We start from the raw sequence: 26131 nt of genomic DNA, 5'->3' as shown, positions 1-26131 counted from the left end.
GCAGTGGTTCTCAATCTGTGGGTCCCCAGACATTTTGGCCTTCAACTCCCAGAAATTCTAACAGCTGGTAAACTGCCTGGGATTTCTGGGAATTGTAGGCCAAAACCACTGGTCTAGAGTGTTAAGATCTGCTGGGGAGGCCCTGCTCTCAGTCCCACCTTATTCACAAGTGAGACCGGATGGGATGGAAGACAGGGCCTTCTCAGTGGTGACCCCTCAGTTATGGAACTCACAATGATATCAGACCCCCTTCCTCCTGGTCTTTAGAAGAAAAAGTTAAGACTTGGCTCTGGGACCAGGCATTCGGGAATACTGCAATACAGAATTGACACGCAGCAATATGAAGGATGACCATGGATTAAGGGATATAGTTTTTTTAACATTTATTGTATTTATATTTTTATTTATTTATTTATTTATTTATTTATTTGCTGTCCTTGTATACCGCCGTTTCTCAGCCTAACTGGCGACTCAACGCGGTTTACAACAAAATATACAGTGCACAGTATACAATTAAAACCATAAAAACATAATACACAATATTACACGTAAATCACAATCAAATACATTTTGTTGATGTTTGATGTGTTGTATTTTATATGCTTTTTATTTGTAATGCGGTGCTGAAGTGGCCATTCTGTAAGTCGCTCTGAGTCCCCTTCAGGGTGAGAAAAGTGGGATATAAATAGAGAAAATAAATAAATAAGTGCCAAAATCCCATAGGATAATGCCATGGCAGTTAAAGTGGTGTACAGGCCTATATTTGTGTAGTATGAATGAAGCCCAGGTGAGTATGGAAGTGTGCTGAAGATACATCTCTAGTTTGGGCACTTGGAGACAGCATTACCATGGACTGTGAGTCAGTGCTGTATATTAATGTGTATATGTTTTTGTTTTTTGTTTAATTTAGATCCATCATGGAAGACTGCAATATAAGTTTGACTGTGGGAGTGGTCCTGGAATTGTGTCGGTACAGAGCATTCAAATCAACGATGGCCAGTGGCATTCCGTGTCTCTTGAAGTTGATGGAAACTATGCTAAACTGATTCTGGACAGAGTACACACTGCCTCTGGTATTGCTCCAGGTACTCTAAGGACGCTGAACCTAGACAACCATGTCTTTTTTGGGGGCCACATTCGGCAGCAAGGTGCAAGGCATGGAAGAGGCCCCCAGGTTAGCAATGGCTTCAGAGGCTGTATGGATTCAATTGTACTGAATGGTCAAGAATTGCCCCTAAATGGCAAACCTCGGAGTTATGCACACATGGAAGAATCAGTGGAGGTATCTCCTGGATGTTTACTGGCTGCTACCGAGGATTGTTCAAGTAGTCCGTGTCAGAATGGGGGCATTTGCAATCCGCTACCCAGTGGAGGTATGTTTTGTTCTTCACAGTATTTGCTTCCTATTATAAACACTGTTCTGATGTGTGTTCAAAGGCTTTCATGGCCAGAACCAGTGGATTGCTGTGAGGTTTCCGGACTGTATGGCCATGTTCCAGAAACATTCTCTCCTGAAGTTTCGCCCACATCTATGGCAGGCATCCTCACAACTTCTTCCACAGATGTATATCAGGCATCCTCAGAGGTTGTGAACTTTGTTGAAAATGAGGCAAGTGGGGTTTATATATGTGTGGAATGTCCTTTCTCCCACCCTGGGCATTCCACAGATATATAAAGCCCTCTTGCCTCGTTTCCAGCAGACCTCGCAACCTTTTAGGATGCCTGCCATAGATGTGGGTGAAACGTTAGGAGAGAATGCTTCTAGAACATGGCCATATAGCCTGGAAAACTCACAGCAACCCATTGTTCTGATGCTTATAGAATGTATTTGACATAATGTTTGTGGTACTGAGTTCAGCTAAATGACAACGCACTGGAGGCAGGGTTTCACTTCCATCTGTTGTAGGTCTTCTATATTACTTTTACATTATTTAGTGTAGCTTAAGTGTACCTAATATGCTGTAGATGCCCCACAATGTTTAGGAATGATGCTGTATTTGGGGAATAAATTATTTTAAAACTCTTGTTTGCAGGCCCTCCTTTGGCCCTTGCTTGATCTCCCATGTCTGTCTTCACCATGCGTTGGGATAATGGAGATCCTTGCAACCTGCTTACTAAAATAATAGTTTATTGCTTAGGCAAAGGTAAAGGTTTTCCCCTGACATTAAGTTCAGTCATGTCTGACTCTGGGAGATGGTGCTCACGTCCATTCCTAAGCCGAAGAGTCAGCATTTTCCGTAGACACCTTCCAATGTCATGTGACCGACATGACTGCATGGAACGCTGTTACCTTTCCGCAGGAACAGTACTAACTGATCTATTCACATTTGCATGTTTTTGAACTGGTGGGTTGGCAGAAGCTAGGGCTATTAGCAGAAGCTCACGCCGCTCCCCGGAGCGGTACCTATTGATCTACTCACATTTGCATGTTTTTGAACTGCTGGGTTGGGAGAAGCTAGGGCTAATAGCGGAAGCTCACACCGCTCCCTGGAGTAGTACCTGTTGATCTACTCACATTTGCATGTTTTTGAACTGCTGGGTTGGGAGAAGCTAGGGTTAATAGCGGAAGCCCACGCCGCTCCCCAAAGCAGTACCTATTGATCTACTCACATTTGCATGTTTTTGAACTGCTGGGTTGGGAGAAGCTAGGGTTAATAGCGGAAGCCCACGCCGCTCCCCAGAGCAGTACCTATTGATCTACTCACATTTGCATGTTTTTGAACTGCTGAGTTGGCAGAAGCTAGGACTAATAGCGGGAGTCACGCCGCTCCCCAGATTCGAACCTGCAACCTTTTGGTCAGCAAGTTCAGCAGCTCAGTGCTTTAATCCACTGCAAAGCCATTTTTGTTCCAAATTTGTGAGTTCAGTAGGTTATCAAAAATAAACAAACACACCTCAGTGATACAGGATTCCACCTGAACATGAAAAGAAATTTCCTGATGGTAGGAGCTGTTTGGCAGTGGAATATGCCACCTTGGAGTTTGTTGGAGTCTCCCTGTCTGGATTTTTTTAGAGGCTGAATGACCATCTTTCAGGAGTTCTTTAGTTCTGCCATAGCAGGAAATTAGACTAGTTGGCCCTTGAGGCTTCTTCCAAAGCTGTAATTCTATATTTCTTGTCTTATGCCTTTCCCATGACTCATTTTCTGCATATGTTCCCATTTTATTTGCTTCTATATCCAGGATGGGCAACTACGGAGACCTCTCTTAAGCCTCAATGGCTAAGGGAAGCCGCAAAATGTGGTGCGAAAGCCCTCCATATGTCATAGAGATTATTTTAGGTCCAAATTTCTATTTTGAATGCATTATAGTTGATGTTACAGACCTGCACTGCCCATTAACATGAATCCTAAATGCCAGCCCTCTGCCATTCCCGGGTTCCTGGCAAATTCGGAACCGTGTAAATGATGGAGGCAAACAGCTCTTTACCCCCCACACAGCCAGCCACTAAAGTGATGGTTCATACATCACAGTGAATATAATTTCAGTGTAGCTTACTGCCCCTCTTTTTCTGCAGAGCAAAGTCTGCAGGTGATATAAGGCGCCCAGATAGCTCCAGCCACACTGGAACATCCTTTCAATAGGGACCTACTTAGAACCAGACACTTTTGACCTCCAGCCAAGATGTTTTTGTTTCAGCAAATGTTCCCCTGCGTTATACATTGTAATTGTTTGAGGTTTGATGATGATTTCATTTGATATACACAGCTGCTTTTAAAGCTTTGAATTTTCCACTTTGATTTTTCCTCTTTCAGCAAGCAAGATACAATTTATTGTGTCTTTTGGATTAGGAGAGCATAGCAATGACTACAGCAGCTGTTAATATTGCAACAGTTAACTGATCTTGTAAACTTGTTTACTGGGTACACTAGTAACATATTGCATTCAAACTAATTTTCTGGCTCTTTACACATTGTTGATAGCTTGTGAATTTATTCAAGCTGTGCTTCGGTATACTGAAGATTACATGCAGGATGTTTTATACGAGTTGATTGTGCTTTGTGTTGGTGTTAGTCTTAGGATTTACTGTATTTAGTTGAATGTAATGCACACCTTTTGGGCCAAATTACATCATGAAAATTGGATTAAATTGCACATTAGATTCAAGCATGTCTACCTATCATTCTGTACCAGGTTTTCTAAACTGCTGGGCAGTCTCATGAGCCTAGGCCTCTTTATAGCCAACTAAAGCATGGAGTCCTTTTTTCCCCCATGTCAGGAGCGACTTGAGAAACTACAAGTCGCTTCTGGTGTGGGAGAATTGGCCGTCACCCAGATACGATGTTCTACCATTTTTGTGGGAGGCTTCTCTCATGTCCCTAAATGGTGAGCTGGAGCTAACAGAGGGAGCTCAACCCATTCTCCCTGTATTCAAACTACTGACCTGTCAGTCAGTCAGTCAGCAGTCCTGCTGGCACAAGGGTTTAACCCATTGTGCCACCGGGCACGGGGTCTGAGTGGCAGTAACCAATAAGAATGCTCTGCTGGCCCTTCCTCGGCTAATAGAGAGACTCTATGGGTTTTCCCCCTTCCTCAGATTGCAGAATTGTTGAAAACCTCCAAGCATTAAAAAAAATGTGTCAAGGGCAACATGAGAAACTGCAAGTTGATTCTGGTGTGGGAGAATTGGCCGTCTGCAAGAATGTTGCCCAAGGGATGCCTGGATGTTTTACCATCCTGTGGGAAGCTTCTCTCATGTCCCTGCATGAGAAGCTGGAGCTGACAGACAGGAGCTCACCCCACTTCCTAGATTTGAACCGCTGACCTTTCAATCAGCAGTCCTGTTGGCACAAGGGTTTAACCCACTGCACCACCAGGCATGGGGTCTGAGTGGCTGTAACCAATAAGAATGCTCTGCTGGCCTTTTCTCGGGTAGTAGGGAGACTCTGGATTTTCCCCCTTTCTCGGATTGTGGAATTGTTGAAAACCTCCAAACAATGCCTCTATTGACCTGCTACTTAGGTGAGCTGGGGAACCCAGAGCTGTGTCCCAACAGTGGCTGTTGTCACTGCATCAGGTGAAGGAGGGAACTGGGCAACACTTCAGGGTGGGAGCACAATGGTGGCAAACCATTTTTAGGATATGACTTGGAATCCTTCCCAGAGCTCTTGTCCTCTTCCAGAGCTCCTCAGCCCATCAAGCACCAGGGAGTGTCTCTCCTTTAAATGGAGTCATGCTCAGAAATACTCAACTGTGTGGCATCCCAAGAGAGAGTGAAATCCACGGAGGCTTCCTATTGCCTAAGGGAGTACTTACCTACCACTCATTATTTTATAGAGTGCATCACATTTTCCAGAAAATACTTTTTTTTTTGTTTCAAGGTTTTGAAAAATTGCAATGCACATTAAATTCATGTAAATATGCTAGAAAGATGACATCGATTGTCCTTTCCATTTATGACATAACATAATGCTTTGTTTTATAAACACAGTGGCATGTTTGTGCCTTTGTTTAATCTTGTGCTTTTCACTGCAGGCTATTATTGTAACTGTGCAGCTTTGTTTATGGGCACACATTGTGATATCAGTGTCAACCCATGTGCTTCCAACCCTTGCCTTTATGGTGGCACTTGCATTCCTGTCAACGATGATTTCATGTGCCAGTGCAGAGGGCTGTATACCGGTCAGAGGTATGGCTTCTTTGCTGTTTGTTAAAATGTAACCTTCGTTAGTGCCTCACAAACACCATGTATTGTGTTTTGTCTGAGATTGCATGCCTCAAAGGGGAGAGAGGAGCTTATGCATGTTCATATGGGTGGATAAACATATATAGGTTTTCACATGTGCATGTACTCATACATTCGCAAATCCTCTTTTTTTCCTGGGAGGAAAAGATACAAGCATCTCCCAAGGAAGTAAAGAGAATCTCCCATCCACCTTCTCCCCCAGTAATCCTAATGTATGTCGTTCCTCCCTTGCTTCAATCATCTGTGACAAAAGGGCAGTGTGTAGAAAACTGAGATGCTCTGCTGTTTTTATTATTCAGAAGGTAATTGACAATATATTTTCCTTTTCTAGGTGTCAGATTGGTCCATATTGTAAAGACAACCCATGCAAAAACAGCGGCAAGTGTATTGAAAGCTTAGATGGACCTGTTTGTGAATGCGAGACAGGTTTCCGTGGAGAAAGGTTGGTAATTCTTATTATTTACTTACTTTGGTGGCCCCTCACTGTTCGAGTATGATGGCCTTCCAAGTGTAGTGTCTTGGTGGTGGATGCATAGATGACTGAAGCCCAATTCTTGATCCGCATGTTCTTCCACTGTAAGGGCATTGGTTTCCAGGTGGAACATGGTCCTGGTCAGGGTTGGCTTTGCACACCTTTCTCTTGACACATTTTTCCCTTTTGCCCTCCATTTGTGCCTCCTCGAATTCCACAACACTGCTGGTCACAGCTGACCTCCAGTTAGAGCACTCAAGGGCCAGGACTTCCCAGTTCTCAGTGTCTATGCCACAGTTTTTAATGTTACCTTTTTTAAAAAAAAAAAATCTCTTTTACTGTCCATCAATATTCCATTGTCCATTCTTGAGTTCAGAGTAGAGCAACTGCTTTGGGAGATGGTGATTGAACATTTGAACAACGTGGCCAGTCCAATGGAGTTGATGGCATAGGAACATCGCTTCAGTGCTGGTAGTCTTTGCTTCTTCCAGCACGTTGACATTTGTCCACCTATCTTCCCAAGAGATTTGCAGGATTTTTCAGAGGCAACATTGGTGGAATCGTTTTAGGAGTTGAGTCTAGCATCTGTAGACAGTCCATGTTTCGCAGGCGTATAACAGGGTTGGGAGGACAGTAGCTTTATGAACAAGCACCTTGGTCTCCCTGTAGATGTCCTGATCCTCAAACACTCTTTGCTTCATTAGGGAAAAGCCTGCACTCGCAAAGCTCAAAAGGTGTTGTATTTCAGTGTGAGTGTTGATTTTTGTGGTAATTCCTCTACCACACAGATTATATGTGAGTTAAAATAAACCTGTGAAAGGGTGGAAACGGTCAAGATACCCTACTTGTACTTCTTTAAAATAATATCTTTAAACCACCATTTTGTATTTGGAAGTGTTTCTTAGATTATGCTTGCATAGAATTATTCGCAGCAGCAGTCTGAGGTATTTACTATCTCTTCAGCTGTGGCAAGCTGATTTTGGCTACTGAGTAGGAAAAGATTCCCCTTTCACTATTTAATGCATCCAATAAGTACATATTATAAACTGTGCTGGACCACATAAAAAGTATCTAGTCAAGCATTCTCATAATGACCAGTTGGTTGTCCGTAAAGCCCACAAGCAGTACAGGGGTATAAAGGGTACAAATGTATTCTGCCTGATACTATAAGGACAACGAAACAACACTCATGGGTATTTTTAGTGCCTTCCTACTGATTAGAAGAACTCATTTGGGAATATCTAGCATAGTTTCATAATTAGGTAATAGTTTCAAAATTAGGTACAACTGAAAAAAGCTTCATAAAACAGATGTTTATAGATTGTCTTTTACTTTGAGTTGTACCAGAAACTTGAGTGTTCAGAAGTACTTTTTTAAAAATAGAACACGCTGGGAGATAACTAAACAATCATTAGCTCTCCTTTAAAGCATCTCTTTCATTTCTCTTCAGAAAGGGGATTTGCATTGTGATGTTTTGTATCCCATGTGGAAAAACAGAATAATTGTTACATTTATTCTATTTTTGTATAATTTATACTTAGGATTTTCACAAGATGTGACTTTCAAATATTCAAAGAGAGAAGGCTGCACTCCTTTAAAATCCAAAACAGATTGCATTTTTTGATGTGCTTTCCACTGAGTGTCGTACTAAGAACACTCCCCAGATCTGGAAGATTTTTGCATATTCTCGTAGCAGTGTCTTATCTTATAATCTTATGGCACGGTGGTTTAAACCCTCATGCCGGTGGTTCGAATCAGAGGGGAGCGAGTTGAGCTCCCTCTGTCAGCTCTAGCTCCCCATGCGGGGACATAAGAGAAGCCTCCCACAGGATTGTATAACATCCAGGTGTCTCCTGGGCAACGTCTGTGCAGATGGCCAGTTCTCTCACATTAGAAGTGACTTGCAGTTTCTCAAGTAGCTCCTAACACAAAAAATTATCATTGGATATATATATCATTGGAGATGTGGACTGTTCGGAGCTACAACTAACTCGAGGCCTGAAGCAACTCTCTTCATCATCTGTAAAAATGTGACATGGAGTAGACTCATAACTTTCTTCATAATGAATAAGCTCTCCTCTTGAGTGCAAGCATGTGGAGTCTGTACTCTACCACCTTAGCAGTTGCAAAGAATAATGGGAGTTTCAGTCCAAAAGGACCTGAAAAGACAACATTTTCTCCATTCGCTTCCTCCTTGGTGGTTATTGCAGCAACTGCCACTGTCACATGGGAATCCCCAAAATTGCCCCCAATAATATAATAACAACAACAACACATTATCCACCTCTCCTCACAGTTTGAGGTGGGGTACAACAAATTAAAACACATTATCATTAAACACATATATTTAAATATGTAGTACAGTGATTAAAATACAATACAAATAGAATTTAAAATTCAAAGTTTAAAATTGACTAGGTGTGTGTATTGGAAGAGATAAGTTTTCAATTGTGTCTTGAATTCTGACAGCTAATTTAGCTATTGAATCTCTTCCAGCAGAGACATGATAGCCATGTCCAAATATGTGAGAGGCAGTCATATGGAGGCAGGTAGCAAGCTTGTTTTGTACTGCCCTGGAGACAAGGACGTGGAACAATGGCTTCAAACTGCAAGAAAGGAGATTCCACCTGAACATTAGGGAGAACTTCCTGACTGTGAGAGCCATTCAGCAGTGGAACTCCAGAGTGTGGTGAAGGCTCTTTCTTTGGAGGTTTTTAAACAGAGGCTCGATGGTCATCTGTCGGGGTGCTTTGAATGCAATTTTCCTGCTTCTTGGCAGGCGGTTGGTTGGACTGGATGGCCTACAAGGTCTCTATTCTATGATTCTATGATTCTAGGTCATTCCACAGTCCTGGAGCAGCAGATGAAAACAACCTCTGGGTGACAGCTGCCAGTTGAGTTCTGACTGGTAAATGTTGCCAAGAGGACCTAAGTATACAGGGTGGATTGTATGGAATGAGGTTGTCCTGTAGGTAACCTGAAACCAAGCCATGTAGGGCTTTAAAGATCATAACCAGCACTGTACTTTGCCCAGAGAAAAATTGGAAGCCAATGGATTGATATCTCTTTTAACACTATGACCTCTGGTTGCTTGGATTATTGTAATGACTCCTTAATATTGATTGCTGTTATTATTTTGTAAAATGGAAGACTTTGGGGCTGAAAAGATAAAATAAATGAAAGATTTGCTGCCTCTCTCCCCATTCAGAAGAAAAGGATGTCTCACCCAGCTGTGCTAAATAATGCATTAGCAACATTAATGATTATCATTTGCTGCCTTGACACTACCACTTTTCATCAGCATTCATTATCTTCTTAAATTTGATTGCTATAATGTAATTAAAAGTATTCCATGTAAATGTACCTTTTGTACATATTAATAATAATGATTGGCTTAAAATGTGATGTTGTTCGCATAAAAGATGCATGCTGTCGGTATGATTCAATAATTTGTATTATCTCTGATTTTATATTAGCAATAGAAGACTATCATTACTACTGCTACTAGTATACTAATACCACTACTACTGGGAGTAACCTGTCACTGAAAAAGCATGCCGAAGATAAATAGGACTGAAGCTGACAGTAGACAGGCCCACACTTAAAATAGATGGCACCATTTATCTCTCTCCCCCTTCCCTCCTTCTCCATCTCCTCCAGTACAGGCAGTTTTCTAGTTACAAATATCCAACTTACAAATGACTCCTAGTTAAACATGGGGGTGAAACAACAGAAAATGAGAGAACGCTACCCCTCGGAATGGGTATTCACTCCTGAAAAGAGTTATCATGGGGAAAAGGTGTCTCCACAAAAACTTTATCACCAATCCTTGATTATACAACAAGCAATTTTTTTCAAAGTCCAGTTATTACAGGGACAAAATATGAGGTGAAATCTTCTGAACAGGGGCACAAACAGCAAAACAACAGTATTAACCCTCTCCTATGCTTTCCAAGGAAGGAAGGAAGGACGGAAGATAGATAGATAGATAGATAGATAGATAGATAGATAGATAGATAGATATTTGGCTGGAGTTACACTTAAAAATGTACCTGTTCCAACCTACAAACAAATTCAACTTAAGAACAAACCTACAGACAGACCCTATCTTGTTCATAACTTGAGGACTGCCTGTATTTTTAAGATTTCCTTCTCTCCCCCTCTTCCTCCCTATCTAGTGACCTGCTGATGAGGAGAAAGGTTGCTCTTGGAATAGTCTGAACAAATCACAGAGAACTTTTAATCTTAAGGGCTACTAAAGATCAGGAAAGGTTCTTGTGGGTTTTTTCGGGCTATAGGGCCATGTTCTAGAGGCATTTCCCCTGACGTTTCGCCTGCATCTATGGCAAGCATCCTCAGAGGTAGTGAGGTCTGTTGGAATTAAGACAATGGGTTTATATATCTGTGGAATGGCTGGGGTGGGGCAAAGAGCTCTTCCCTGCTGAAGCTAGGTGTGAATGTTTCAACTGACCACCTTCATTAGCATTTGAAGGCCTGACTGAGCCTGGGAAAATCCCCTGTTGAGAGGTGTTAAGATGTGCCTGGTTGTTTCCTCTCTGCTGTTTTGCTGTTGTAATTTTAGAGTTTTTTAATACTGGTAGCCAGATTTTGTTCATTTTCATGGTCTCTTCCTTTCTGTTGAAATTGTCCACATGCTTGTGGATTTCAATGGCTTCTCTGTGTAGTCTGACATGGTGGTTGTTGGTGTGGTCCAGCATTTCTGTGTTCTCAAATAATATGCTGTGTCCAGGCTGGTTCATAAGGTGCTCTGCTATGGCTGACTTCTCTGGTTGAAGTAGTCTGCAGTGCCTTTCATGTTCCTTGATTCGTGTTTGGGCGCTGCGTTTGGAAAGGCTTTCTGTGGTCCTCCTGCCAAAGGTTGCACGGTCTTGAGCTATATTCACATAAAATTCACTTGGTAGATCCATCATGCTCTTTTACTCTTCCCTGGGCTAAATGTTGTCATTAATCCTGACTAGAATAAACCCATTCAGTTAATTGGGATATACTTGTACATTGACCCACTGATTGGGTCTACTCTGGTTGGGACTAAGCAACAGGATGCCAGTCCGTGTGTTATTTCTTGAAGTTCGTAGAGAAAATGACAGATAAAAATACATGCAAGAAAAATGAAGTAATTGATAATAAGAAATTGTTTTACTACCTGATTTTCCAAATAAAAATATTTTGTATTGTGTTTTTCCCCCAAAAGCAATCTGTGTCATTTCACAATCAATGTCTGTAGTCACTGTCCTTCATTCCTTAATCTTTTTTTACAGATGCTTGACTGATATCGACGAGTGCGCAGATAACCCATGCCTGAATGGTGCTCTCTGTGAGAACACATATGGTGCCTATCACTGTAACTGCAGCCATGGATTTGGAGGGAAGCATTGTGCTGATGTTCTTAATAAATACGTGTCAACCTCATGGAACATTAGCTTAGCAGAAGTCATTGGCATCATCATCTTCATAGTGGGAGTCTTCATACTGGTTGGAATTTTTGTTTTCTGCCGCCAAGTAATCAGGAAGAAGAAGAAAAGCCAGCCAGAACCTGAGGACAAGCATCTAGGGACAACGACAGCATTTTTGCAAAGACCATACTTTGATTCAAAACTGAATAAGAACATTTATTCTGACATTCCACCTCAGGTGCCTGTTCGTCCTATTTCATATACTCCAAGCATTCCAAGTGATTCAAGGAACAACTTGGACAGGAATTCCTTTGAGGGATCCACTATTCCAGAGCACCCAGAGTTTACTACTTTTAATCCAGATTCTGGACACGGCCACAGGAAAGCAGTGGCTGTCTGCAGTGTAGCCCCTAATTTGCCTCCCCCGCCTCCATCCAATTCACCGTCTGACAGCGACTCAATACAGAAGCCCAGCTGGGATTTTGACTACGACAGTAAGGCACCATCTCTTTTATGTATTGGAGATATCTTGCTGAAATGAGTGTCTTCAGGAGCTTTGCTTTGAAACAAGTAGTGTGGATCTCTCAGTGTAAAATAAGGAGCCCTTACTAGTCATTTAGAACTCAAGCCAGACATCCAGATCATACATGGAAAAATAATGCAGTAAATGAATGGTTACTAAGACCCTAGGAATGTCCAATGTGCAAGACATGGGCATGAAAACATTCTAGATTCACTCATCTCAATGTCTGGAATAGGAGTTTTAATCATATATGTTCATTACCAAAGATATGAACCGTTACAGGCCCATATCTACCAGGAAGGCCCTCTTCTCAGTCCCACCTCCATCTCAAGTACAGTTGGTGGGGACGAGAGAATGGGCCTTCTCGGTGGTGGCCCTCCGGTTTTGGAATGTTCTCCTGAGAGAGATCAGGCAAGCCTTCTGTACACATGGGTTTTTTACAAGCCTTTGACCATATTTAGTTTCCTTTAATGAATTTACATTAGGACCCATAGATTTCACAAAGCACTTTACATGACTGAGATTGATTACTGTTGTTTATATCTGCAGTGTTGCTGTATTTTATTGATTTTACCAGGGGAGTTTGTGAAGTGAGATATTTATGTAGGCTTTTGTTTTTATGTTATTGTTTCTGCAATTTTTGTATTTTGCATGTTTGCACCTTTGAGTGCTTTGTGAGCCTCCCTGAGTCCCTCCGGGATATGGTGGTGGGGTATAAATAAAGTTATTATTATTATTATTATTATTATTATTATTATTAGCCTCTGATGCTGCCTTTGACAGGATAGGATACAGGTCAAAAAGATTTGGAAGAACTAGCATAATGTTTGGCACGGGAAGAATGTTTATCATAAAGTTAAAAGTGTGTGTGTATATGTGTGTGAGGGGATTATATAATAGCATCTTTAAAATTAGCAAGTTATATTTGGTATGGGTGTTTATGGAATACATTCAGAGAATGTAGCCTAAGCTGGCACATATTTACGCATATGCTAGTGTTGGTGAAGAATGTGGGGAAGCAAAAATGCAGAATGTCGAAGCATTGATGTTTTATGTTCACCATATGTTTTCAATGTGGTTAAGGAACTCCCTTCTCTGGGTTATATATTAAGGTTTTATATCAAAAGAAAATAAAAAATGAATCCTTCTCCATTATTACGCTATAAAGCTGATGGGAGATTCGGTCAACTCAGGTTCAGAAATGGAAGTCAGCTGTCAACTCTCTGAAGCTGAGTGGCACAGAAGTCAAAATAATGGCTTGGAGAAAGGAAGTGATCCCTTTCTATTTTCTGATCATGACCCCACACATAACACACTCATGCATCTGTGATATCACTGCAGCATTTGGTTGCAGGTGTCACTCTCCCCATTGGATAAAAGAATCCTAGTTAAATTTTGCCAGTTATTCATATTTCATAGATAATCTTGTTCATGTTTAGTTTACTACTATTTCTTTTTTTTCTCCTTCTTTTTAGCTAAAGTTGTAGATCTGGATTCCTGTCTGTCAAAGAAGCCCTTGGAAGAGAAGGTTTCCCAGCCATATAGTGCTAGAGAGAGCATGTCTGAAGTCCAGTCCCTTAGCTCATTCCAGTCGGAGTCATGTGATGATAACGGTAGGTAGAAAACAAATGGATGTTGCTCTCTTTCCCAGTTGATTGTCACCATATTGGAGCCTTAACGCTCATACTGTCTCTATAAAAAGACTTATTTTGGATGAAAACACAGGTTGTAAATGTCATAGGCCGTCTCCATAAATCATTTAAACACTCATCGTTAAATTTAGTATTGGATGTGAATTGTATTTATATTGTAATATTCATTTGTAAAATAGTTGCAGTGGGTTATAAATATTGGAATGTTAGTGGGGCTTTAAAATGTCTAAAATTGGATTACAGCTTTATTTGTTTCCTCTTTTTCCCCTTTGCTGCTGCCTCAGCTCCCATATGGATCAGAGCAGTACTGAGTGAAAGCAGAGTATGAGGGACTTGCTTGTAAGTCTGATTATATTAGTAATGAAGGAAGTTCGTCCAACAGGGCTTTGATTATAACTGTGTTGCTGCCTAGCTTATACCACAATAAGGAAGAAGTGTATGCTGGATCTCGATAAGGAAGACACTCCCACATCAGTAAAAAGGAAACATTCTAAAATTGGCCCCAACCCATCAAAAATACTCTGGAATTTGCTTTTTGTCTATTTGACATTCACTGGGTTGTTATTCCACTGGAATTGCTGCAAGGCCTACTTTTTTCCTTTTTGCTTATAACATCTAGAAAAACAATTGGTGATAATCTAAAACAGTGGTTCCCAACCTGTGATCCATGAACCACCAGTGGTCCACAAGAACTAAAATATGGTCCGCAGTCTTACCATTACTACACTGTTGCAACGAGAGCAACTGGTCTCACAAAACCCTCTTATAGTTCCGAAGCTTATTAAATATGGTTTTCTGAGGCCGAGCAGATGGTGACTATTGGGTGGCGTATGTTCTGTATCAGAAACTAGAGCTGATGTGGTTTATCCAATGCAATATTTTGAATCGGCACTCTAAATATCCAAACCAAATCTAAAATTGACCAAAAACTGATTTGTAACCCTTTTGGTACTAACGTTGGAGAGTGGTCCCTGGTCAAAGTGGTTCCTGGTCAAAAAAAGGTTGGGAACCACTGATCTAAAAGCACAGAGTATTTATTATAAGATGTCCAGTTTGCCAGTTATATTGTATTAATTTGCTTGTGGTACCCACTTTAAACTTCCTTTTATTACTTAACAAAAAAAAAAGTTTTATTCATCACCAGCACTTTCAGTGAAGTTTGTGTCATGTGTGTGTATATGTATCAGTGGTTTTTAGTACATGGTGAAAGGAACTTTATTTTATATAATAGAATGATGTGTTTTGAAAGACGTTTGACATGAACTGGTATGTGTTCTCTTCTCATTGGCTAGTTGCAATTTCCAATTTGGTCAATATGATACAGTGGGACAAGTATGGTAAATGTCTTAATTGAAGATTGTAGTTGCATATTTTATGTAGTCCTAAACATACACTTACCTGAGCAGCATCTTTGTTTAGCTGATGTAATTGTTGTGAACTAGAGAAATGTAGCCAATCCTTTGGTTGTTTCACAGCATTCTCCCTTCAGCACAGCTTTGCTTTCCTACAGTCAGTCTCCTGTCAATCTGTGTTGCTCTTTACCCCTTTTCAACATCTTGGATTTCACCCATAACATACCACCTGCCATTATCGCTAGCTTATGTGTGAAATTGTGTTCGACTGTTATCTTAGCTGTGTTTCTTACTTTCAGCTACCCTCCCCATCTCTTCCTCTTTTCACACACTCAACTATACTTATAAAAGAAAATAGCCTCACCTGCAACTCCTAATTCCTCTTACCGCTATAACCCAGAGCTTGGAAACACTCCTTTTTTAGAGGGAAGGGGGGCTACATTCCCAGGTTGTGGCCATGCTGGCTGGGGTATATGAGAGTTGTATCCCAGAAGGTAACTTCCAAGCTCTACAACATGAATGAAACTTTATTTGTAGCCCGCCCAGCTCCCCAAAGGGACTCAGGGCAGCTTACAACAAATACACAGTGGCAAACATTCAATGCCAAAAAATAATATGCAAACAAATTAAAAACAATTCCACCAATGATAAAACAACTCAAGTAAACCAAATGTGATATGGTCAGTACCTATTAGTTAAAAAAAAAAAAACATCCTGCTGCTATCCTTTTCTCTTATCCCAGTTTCTCAACTCATTGCCGTGCTCTGCATGCTTCTTTTTTTTAGCACTCTTAGCAATAACATCCGTGTCTTATCCTTGGCCTTGCTTGCAGCAAAGCTATTTTATTTTTATTTATTCATTCATTAATTGCACTTGTATACCACTTTTAGGGGGACTCAAGGAGCCCTCGGTGGCGCAGAGGGTTAAACCACTGAGCTGCTGAACTTGCTGACCGAAAGGTCTCTGGTTCAAATCTGGGGAGCGGGGTGAGCTCCTGCTATTAATCCCAGCTTCTGCCAACCTAGCAGTTTGAAAACATGCAAATGTGAGTAGGTCAATGGGTATCGCCCCAGTGGGAAAGTAATGACTCTCTATGAAGTCATGCCGGCCACATTACTTTGGAGGTGTCCACCGACAATGCCGCCTCTTCGGCTTAGAAATGGAGATGAGCACCAACCCCTAGAGTCGGACACGACTGGACTTAATGTCAGGGGAAAACCTTTACCCTTTACCTAGGGGAACTCAAAGCAGTTCCCAACATAAACAGTGCCAAAATTCAATGTTTTAGATGAATAAAAACATCACATATCGAATCAACCATATATAGCAACATCTTAAAACCATTAAATCTATAAACAACCAGTATGCTATATATATATTTCAGTCATTTTTTAGAATTAGACTATTTGTGAACATCCCATGACTGAAACTCTGGGTGGTGATTGCAGGAGAGTTAGCATAGACATTAAGGAGACATGCATTCCCAAAGCAGTCTCTATTAACAGAGTTATGACTGCCAGTATCAATAGAGGTTGATCTTTTAACCTGCGATCCTTTAAAAATCAGGTTTTCATATCATTAGAACTGGAAATGATCCATGCAAATATAGCTGATAGCTAACCCACATTTTCAGTTTTGTGCAACAATAAAATGCTTGTGTGGCAATGAAGCATGTTCATTCAAGTGGATGTTTTTTCACCAAAAACAGCAGCAACCAAGAAAAGAGGAGGACTTACGGAAAAGTAGACATTTAATCTATGTTGTCTTTTATAATTGATACACTGCATGTTTCCATTGCCTGTGTCTAAGTGCCTTCAAATCATCTATCAACTTACAAATGAATGAATGAGACTATTTCTATCCCGCCCTATCTCTCCATTGGCGGCTTACAACATACAGAGAGGCAACACATTGAATGCCTCATAAAAATACAAAATAACATAAAGCAAAAGATAAAACCAAGTGTACATTTACACAAGCAGCAAAGACAATCAGACAATTGAACACAGACCAACAAATTCACATGGTTTTCTTAGGCTAGGAAACCTCAGAGATGGCTTTGCCAGTTGCTTCCTTGTCTAAAATATAGCCTACAGCCCTTGGTTTTCTTTGGCAGTCTCCCATCCTGACCTTGCTTAGTATCCCTTCCCAGGTACTAAAGTGTGAATGACCCTAAAATACATGTGCATGCTCATTTTTGCAATCCATTTGTGCTTCTAATGACTAAAGTAGCAAAACAATGTCACTGGTGCCAGGATCTAGCTGCCTGTGTTCAGAATACATATTATTGCCAGCTGAAATGTATTCAAGTATTACGCTTATTCATAATTGCTTGAGGATTTGTAAGCATTATGTTAGTGGTTATTGATATGTTTTATGTGCTGTCTGAAACTGCTGCTAATCATAGGTTTCTTTCTTTGATTTGTTCCTTCTGTACTTTTTACAAGCTTCCCTAGTGACTGTAATACACCTTGTCAATGCTGTTGTTGACTCGGTGGGAAAAGAAGGTATATAGTTTTCACTTTTCTTTACTGCCTGGGCAGAACATTGCATGTGTTTGTTTTGTAATAGATTAATGAACAAGTGTTAACGAAAAGTGATCCCATATATATTACTATTATTATTGTACGCCTTATTACTAGAAATGTGCCAAATGTGTCCTCGTGTACTCTGAGTGAATTATGTCATTGTAAATGTAGATGTCTGAACATATACCTATATTGTTCTGACCTGATTTTTTTAAAAGGTAAGAGGCACATCTTTGCACAAAGATCAAGTAGCATTATATTCACAGACACATCGAACACAGGTAACAAACTTGTGGCCTTCCAGATGTTTCAGACTCCCAGTTCCCGTGAGCCCTAGCCAGTTTGTCCAATGGCTAGGAATTTTGGGAACTGAAGTTCAAAACACCTGGAGAGCCACAAGTATGACACCACTGGCTTAGAAGAAACATGTTGTGTGAGCACCACTGAAATGAATGACATTTGGTATAAAGCCATGCTATAGTGAGATTTGGGGTAGAGGGGCTTATGCAGTAGAAGACAGTTAAAGGATGTCCTTACTGATTCTATACATTAGGTTAAGAGAACTAGGTATACACACACCAGGCCTGCCCCTCTACTCTTTATATCTTCAGTTTAGGACAAGGGAATCAGATAAGTGCACAGCTCTAACCATGGAAAGAGGGCATGGAATAAAGTGCAAGGCTACATAACTATTGAGTAGAACAACTTGGGACTAGGTATTCTCAAAAGCTTGTTTGAATAGCCATGTTTTCAGGTCCCTACGGAAGGAGGAAGGTGTGGGGACCTGCCTAATCTCCCCAGGGAGGGCGTTCCAAAGCCAGGAGGCCACCACCAAGAAGGCCTTCTCCCTCCTCCCCATGGTGGTGGGACCAAGAGGAGGTCCTCCCCAGTAGACCTTAGAGCCCACACTGATTCATAGAGGGGGATGTGGTCACGAAGATAGGCAGGACCCAAACCTCAGGATTTAAATGCCTTAGAAACCAGAATCGGAAAAAATACAATACAATTGATGAAGCCAGTAGCAAACCTGTGCCATACAACCGGTGAAACATTATTTATGCCTCCTGCAGAGATGGCTAAGTAAATGAATGCAGTTGCAGATCTGTTCTGGCCTGCTGATAAGAGCATGAACCGTAAGCTGCCACATCTCTGCTTTAAATTTCACTTTAGCAATTAATTTCCTGGATGAGCACTAATAAAGGTGATGCTAATATGGCTTAATGTACAGGGTTTATAAAGATTACAGAATGTAATCCTTCTGATTACACTTGGAAAACATTACCTAGAAGCATTAGCTATAGCTGTGACCTCATTTGACATGTACAAAATAGGAAACAGATCAATATCATCATCAAATGTGGTTTCCTTGCTACACTAATTGCCAGTCAATCTAGATTTTTGGTACATACCATGCCTCCACCTTAGTTTCCACATAGCACAACATTCTACTTCAGTTGTATATTAAAATAATAATGATAATAATAATAAACAACTTTATTTATATTCCACTCGATCTCCTCAGGGAGACTCAGAGCAGATTCCAAGATACGAAAAGGCAAACATTCAATGTCTCCGTAAAACAACAAAATCCAAAATGATAATCCAAAGTAACCTCACATATAAAACAGACTTAAAACCTAACATCTATAAATTAAAACATATTCAATCAAAAATTATATACTGACATAAAACCTAAACATAAAACACATTGATTTAGAGGAGCCAACTAAAGCTCATAAAGTTATATGGGTTAATGGTGTGGCATGTGATGGTAACTGAGCTAACATGGACTAACAGCCCAAATACTATAGTTCCCAATCAGACATCCACTAGTAGTTTCTCCTTATCTAATCCTCCTCATCTCCATATGCTAGTGAGAAAAGATACACCTTCAGCAGTTTTTTGAAGGAGAGGAGGGATGGAGGGAGTTCCAGAGGAGGGGTGCGATCACCGAGAAGGCCCTTTCTCTCGATCCCACCAGCCGTACTTGAGATGGGGGTGGGACTGAGAGCAGAGCCTCCTCTACAGACCGCAGCCCCCAGACTGGTTTGTAAGAGGACATGTGATTGGTCAAATAGCCTGGACCCAAGCCGTTCAGGGCTTTAAAGGTAATGACCAGGTAATTGATAATTGTATCCACTACCAAAGGTAATGGATATAATAAAAACTGAAAAGGGATTGGAAGGGGGGAGGGTGAGAGGAGAGATATTCATACCTTTCTATCTTGTACCTTGTTGGAAATAAATCAATCTAAGTAGGCTGTTGAAATAAATGTTGCTTCAATCAGGGTCATTGCATACAACTGTATGTTTGTATTAATATGTTGGAAGAAACAGCTCTTCATTGTGTGGTTGCTTTGTCACAGATGCATAAAATAATTTTAACTCTCTGTGGACAACTAGCGTGTCCCTGGATATTTTAAGTTTTTGCAAATGGATAGTAATGCTTTATGTGACAAAATCTTATACATTATCACTGCTCATTTCATTGAAGCAGAACTGGGCAACTGTGGCCTTTCAGATGTCTACATAATCCCCACCTGGGGATGATGAAAGTTGTAATTAGACAACAGTTTAACCGAATGCAACTGTTTCCTAGCATTGTTTTAGAGGCAGCATGTAGTACTTAAAGCAACATCCATAAGTAGCTGTCAATTCAGGAAGGGATTACTGAATCTGCATGATTCTTTCAAGGTCAAGCTGGATAAAAACTAATGTAGGGAGGAGAGAAGCAGAGAGAAGTAATGGTGTGATATACAAAATATGGAGTTGTTTCTATTCCATGTGGTTATGTCTGATTATAATTGCAGTAAGGAATGTCATAAACATACATTACAAAAGAGGATGAAGATGTTTCCTATAGAATTGATAATATAGATCAGGCTGTAAGTGTTTTGGACTTCAGCTCCTAGAATTTGTATATTGGATCAGTTGGCTAGGCTTCTGGATCTGAAGTTGCAAACGCTTGGAGGACCACGAGCTGTACAGACCTGGTATAGATTAATAGCAAATTCACTCCTTCTGTAACCAGAATTCATAGATTGACCAATATGGAGTCCCTGGTGGTGCAGGGGGTTAAACCCTTATGCCAGCAGGACTGTTGACCGACAAGTCAACAATTCAAATCTGGGGAGAGCAGGTGAGCTTCCTCTGTCAGCTCCAGCTCCCCATACAGGAACATGAGCGAAGCCTCCCACAGGACGGTAAAAACATCAAACATCCAGGTGTCCCCGGCAACGTTCTTGCAGACGGGAAATTCTCTCACACCAGAAGTGATTTGCGGTTTCTCAAATCGTTCCTGACATGAAAAAAATAGATTGACCATACTCAAGGGGAAGGTCTCGGCAAGCCTCAGAAAGCCTCAAAGCTTACATAACAACCTGCCCCCATTCCCCTGAAAGAAAGATAAAAACCTGTGTGGAATAAGTCAGGGTGGTACGCAAAAGCCAACTGGTTAGTAATGAACATGGGATACATATCACTTTGAAGAACAGACAGGGCCAAAGACATAGAGGGGAAGAGCAACCCAATGTTAGGCACGCAATGCCTTTCGTTACAAACACACACACACACACATCCATCCATCTTTGAGAATAAAACTTTCTCATTCTCTCATCTATGCTTAATATGCTTAAATATCAAACACAGAGAGATGCTTCCACTATTTGGATTTAACAAAAACCTTCTGATGCTACTAATTGCCTACTTGTCATACCTGAATTGCTAAGCAGATGGAGAGTTTTGAGAGGAGCCCCCGTGCAATGTTAAAACTTGCTTCCTAGCTGTATGCAGTCACCAACTCACACACACTACGGTTCAGTTTGCAAGCAGAGGGCAGTGGCTTGAGGGTCTCTGCCCTATAATAATAATAATAATAATAATAATAATAATAATAATAATAATGCTTTATTTATATCTCGCCCCCTCTCTCCAAGGAGACTCGGGGCAGCTTACACCAGAAAGAACAATATACATCGCATCATCATACTTACCTCCAAAAAGTTAAATCAAAACAAACAAATTGAAAGGGCAAATCACAACACACAAAAGAAAATAAATCCGGTAAGACATGTTAATTATAACTCATGATGTTATTCCAGACAGTATATAAATGATTACAACATTTAGGACATATAGTGCCACTAGAGCATCAGAGGATCTGCTCTTGTTGGTGAAAACAGTGAAACCCAATTAAAATTTTGATCCTATTAAAAACCTCCATTCTTTGTTTACAATTAACTATTTTCAAACGCTTGCTTCCAAAGCCATGTTTTCAACTGCTTCCTGAAGATCGTTAAAGAGGGGGCCAGTCTAGTCTCCTAATCTGACCTGTACACTAATAAATCACCATCTCTGCTATTATTCAGCTATTATTCATGCTGAATTTGTTTTATTTGAAGGAACAGGTAGAGTGAGGAATGACAAATATAGGCAGAAACTATATTGCATTTGCCCTGCACAGTCAACAGAATAGCTGAGATGTTTCCTTGAAATTTCTCCATCCTGCCTTGGCATAGATTCAAAGAGCCACACAAATAATTTCATATATGGAGCAGTTGTTTCATACACTGCCGTGTCTCATGACAAGCTTCTTTGTGAATTGGGGGGAATTTCAGATAAAAGTAATGTCTAAATTATCTTTTTGGATCTCAGCTTCAAACAATATCCATCTTTTCTTAGCTGGAAGAGGCAAAATTGAGGTGTGTTTTTGTATCATACAATCTGTTTATACTGTTTTGGGGACCTTAGAGGTTGAATAATTTGGTTCCTAACTGAACCTCTTTTCTTCTCCCTCTCTTCACCTTGCCATCTAAAGAGTCTTTTGCTGTTCCTGACCTGAGCAATTCAAGAGGTGACTTCTGCATGTAGTTGTTCATTGATATTCACTGAACGGTTCCTGTTAATATTTGCCCCCAACACTAACCTGCCCTTGGTTGTTTGCTCAATGTGCCTATGCAGTAATATCTTCAGTTTACCAAATATTAAACTTGAATTATTCTTTGTAAAAGCTATTACAAAACTAAGATGCTTGGTGTAACACAGTGATATTTTGCCAGTCAAACATGTAGTATTTTTGTTTCCAGTCAATACTTGTAATACAACTCAAAAGCTATATTACAACTTGTGCATGATGATATTAATATTCTTTGAGATTTGGTTACACATTTGAATGCTTGAATGTCTTTACTAATAGTATTTAAAAATATCCAGTAATATCTTCATAAAACATTTTTGCAAAATTACTTATTGAGCTGATGGGGAGTAATTCATGACAAACCAATAAATGTTTTGGGTCGTGTTGGCAAACACTAAATTTATTGCCCGTAATCCAGATAAACTTAAAAGTGCTGTAAAATTAGAAATAAGCTGATCAGTCTGTACTTTTCAGTTTCACATGTATTCAGTTGATTTCAGTTCCACTTGGCTCAAAAAAATGTTTTTAAAAGGGCCAAAATACACATTTAACATAAATGCATTAGCCCAAAAATATTTTTCCTCATTTTTAATACATCAGAATTCAGAGAAGCTTCCCATCTGAATCAAGACTATATTCCTGTCAATTTGTTTCCTTTTAGATAGGAAAGCAAAAATCAGACTGGTCTACTGAAACATGCAGACCAGATAAAATTATCCAGTATCCCTGTATTAAAATCTGTTGGAAACAGTGAGCAAAGTTTGTCAGTTACCCAATCCTAGTGATTTTAATGGGCTGATACTGTACTTTTGGACCCAAATAAATATCACTGAACTTAGTAGATTGTATGCGAATGAAATCAGGTCCTGTTTTCTTGCCATTGGGTCACAAGCTACATTCAGAGCTAAACAAAATTTTGGTAATTGGTTGAAACTTGCTTCGTTGTTTTTACATCCTCCAAGTCAATTCAGACTTACTTTATTGCAGGGTTTTCTTTGCAGGGCATAGCCAGAATTGGTTTGCCTGTACTTTCATCTTAGGCTGAGAGTGGTTTGACCAAAGCTGATTAGTCAATCTCCATGACTGAGTAGGGATTTAAAGTGGGATTCGCGGAGTAGAATCTCAGATTTGAGTCCAATACTCAAATCACTACACTCGCTCCCTGCCAAACACTAGTACTAGTTTTTTAGGCAGAACAAAAGAGATAGCTAGATACTTTTAGGTAGAATGCAGAATGATTTTCTACCATTACCTATCAGCTCATCCCTTAGGGGAGTGGTTCTCAACCTGTAGGTCTCCAGGTGTTTTGAGTCATAAGTGGCACTTGGAGTGCTTCTGTGAGCCACCCCAAGTCCCTTTGGGAAGATGGTGGCAGGGTACAAATGAAGATTATTATTATTACAACTCCCAGGAATCCCTGCCAGGTTATCAGCTGTTATGATTTCTGGGAGTTGAAGGCCAAAACATCGGGGGACCCACAGGTTGAGAACCACTGCCTTAGGGTGATCTACAGCTCCTCTTAATTTTGGGTTACGTATGTTTAAAGTATAGCCAGTCCAAACTTGAATAACAAACTACCTACTGCATGGCACACCGTGATGTTGTGGTTGTAACATTGAATGCCTTGGTTAACAGTGGGGAGAGGCACCATCAGTTTGCTTCAGTTATGCTTTTGCTCCAATGTTGTCTTGTTTTTTGTGCACTGTATTGGTGTCGTATCCCCTCATCGCGCCCATTCCCACACCCCTGTTCCATATTAAGAGTGCGCTATGGACAAGATATTAAAGTCCATTTTTGTTCTTCTTTGCAGGCTATCACTGGGATACCTCCGACTGGATGCCTAATGTCCAACTGCCTGGCATACAGGAGTATCCAAACTATGAGGTCGTTGAAGAGCCGGCACCTCTGTACACAGATCCAAACTCCATTGATGCAGACTACTACCCTGGAGGCTATGACATCGAGAGTGACTTTCCACCTCCACCAGATGACTTCCCTGTGCCAGACGACCTTCCTCCGCTACCACCAGAATACAGTGATCAGTTTGACACAATACAGCAATCCAGGGACCTGTCTGCCATGGGTAGCTTGGGGTCGTCTTCAAGGAGCAGGCAAAGGTTCAACCTCAATGAGTACCTTCCCCATCACTATCCTTCGGACATGTCAGAACCTCAGAACACAGCCAACGGAGCCTCCAGTACTTATAGAGAACCGTATGATCCTTACACAGTAGGGTACGTGGGGGGCTTTGAAGCACCCCCTGTAGACAACATGTCCATGTCTGTGTACGCTTCCACGGCTTCGTGTTCTGACGTGTCGGCATGCTGTGAAATGGAGTCTGAGGTCATGATGAGTGACTATGAGAGTGGTGATGACGGACATTTTGAAGAAGTGATCATTCCTCCGCTCGATCCTCAGCAGCACACAGAAGTCTGACACTCTTCCTCATTAAAAGTGCCTGGATGTTAATGAACTTTAGAAAAGAAAAAAAAAGATTCTAGAGAAATCTTGGAGAGCTTATTTTTCTTTTTTCCCCCCTTGGCAGTGCTTGAGCGCTTTGTTTCAGTGAGCTAAAACTGGCATGGCTGCACTGGATCGTGTGGCTCATTTCAGCGTATTAACCAATTGTCCATTCCTGACGTCATGCAGTTTGACTGATCACAGGTCTCCCACTGGCTGTGCCACCCCTTTCCCCGCAGTGTTTTTTGTACCTCCATTGTCTATGTTAAAGAAGAAGAAAAAAACAAAAACATACCATGTTGTCATTTTAGCATGATAAATGTATTTATATCGGTCGAGAACAAATCATTTTTTTTATCTTATCTCTCTGTAAATTTTATGTACAGTTTTGATTTCAATGATTTTAATTAGATTTTTGTAGATAATTTCCAATTTTGATTTCCACTGATTCTAGTGGTGTTTAGTGTGCCATTACGCCAACCCCACTCCCTCCTCCCTTGGGTTTTTATTACATTCAGGAATTTGCTGTATTTTTGTTCCTTCTCACAAATGTTTGACATCTCATTTATGGATTTCTATGTAGTCATCATGCATTTCAAAGTGTACATAATTTGCAGCTGTAAAAGACTCCAGATGTTTTCCAGGCACGAAACAGGAAAATGTCTTACATAGGTTTGTGTACTCTAGAACGGTAAACATTTTCTTTCCTTACATGAAAAGTTGTGTTGGGAGCCCACTGCATACCTGTTTAGAACCAAAACCACCTTGGCACAGTTTTCTAGTGTCTGTATATTTGTGATGCAATGGTCTTGTAAAGGTTTTTACTGAAATCTATCATTAGGCAGTCTTTCTTACTGACAATAAATTATTAATAAAATACTTTAGCTTTGTTTACCAATCTCATATCTAATATGTGGGTCTAATACTGCAGTAATGTTTATTGGTATTTGCCACAAACAAAAAGTGTTGCTAAAGCTACATGTCACATTGTATTGTCAAAGGCTTTAACAGCCAGAATAACTGGGTTGCTGTGAATTTTCTGGGCTGGATGGCCATGTTCCAGAAGCATTCTCTCCTGACGTTTCACCTGCATCTATGGCAGCCATCCTCAGAAGTTGTGAGGTCTGTTGG

At 40.6% G+C, this 26131-nt stretch overlaps 1 protein-coding gene across 10 annotated transcripts in view; it reads left to right on the top strand.

Annotated features, from left to right (window-relative positions):
- FAT1 (FAT atypical cadherin 1) overlaps positions 1–25898 on the top strand; it is a 180141-nt gene extending 154243 nt beyond the window's left edge. For 6 of the 10 annotated variants that reach the window (XM_060778588.2, XM_060778590.2, XM_060778586.2 and 3 more), the window contains 8 exons: positions 911–1373; positions 5475–5628; positions 6017–6127; positions 11437–12065; positions 13570–13707; positions 17546–17605; positions 22442–22477; positions 24351–25898. In XM_060778588.2, the coding sequence (XP_060634571.2) occupies positions 911–1373; positions 5475–5628; positions 6017–6127; positions 11437–12065; positions 13570–13707; positions 17546–17605; positions 22442–22477; positions 24351–24976 (2217 nt within the window). In that variant the 3' untranslated portion in view covers positions 24977–25898. Of the gene's footprint in view, positions 1–910; positions 1374–5474; positions 5629–6016; positions 6128–11436; positions 12066–13569; positions 13708–14030; positions 14086–17545; positions 17606–22441; positions 22478–24350 lie in introns of those variants that run through there. The other 4 variants (XM_060778593.2, XM_060778595.2, XR_009631627.2 and 1 more) reach the window with 3 other exon arrangements.
- Positions 25899–26131: the final 233 nt, after the last annotated feature.

Source organism: Anolis sagrei, chromosome 5 (genome assembly GCF_037176765.1).
Source record: "Anolis sagrei isolate rAnoSag1 chromosome 5, rAnoSag1.mat, whole genome shotgun sequence".
Taxonomy (NCBI): Eukaryota; Metazoa; Chordata; class Lepidosauria; order Squamata; family Dactyloidae; genus Anolis; species Anolis sagrei.
The sequence above is the reverse complement of the archived record's forward strand: the minus strand, read 5'-3'. Positions and strand labels throughout refer to the sequence as shown.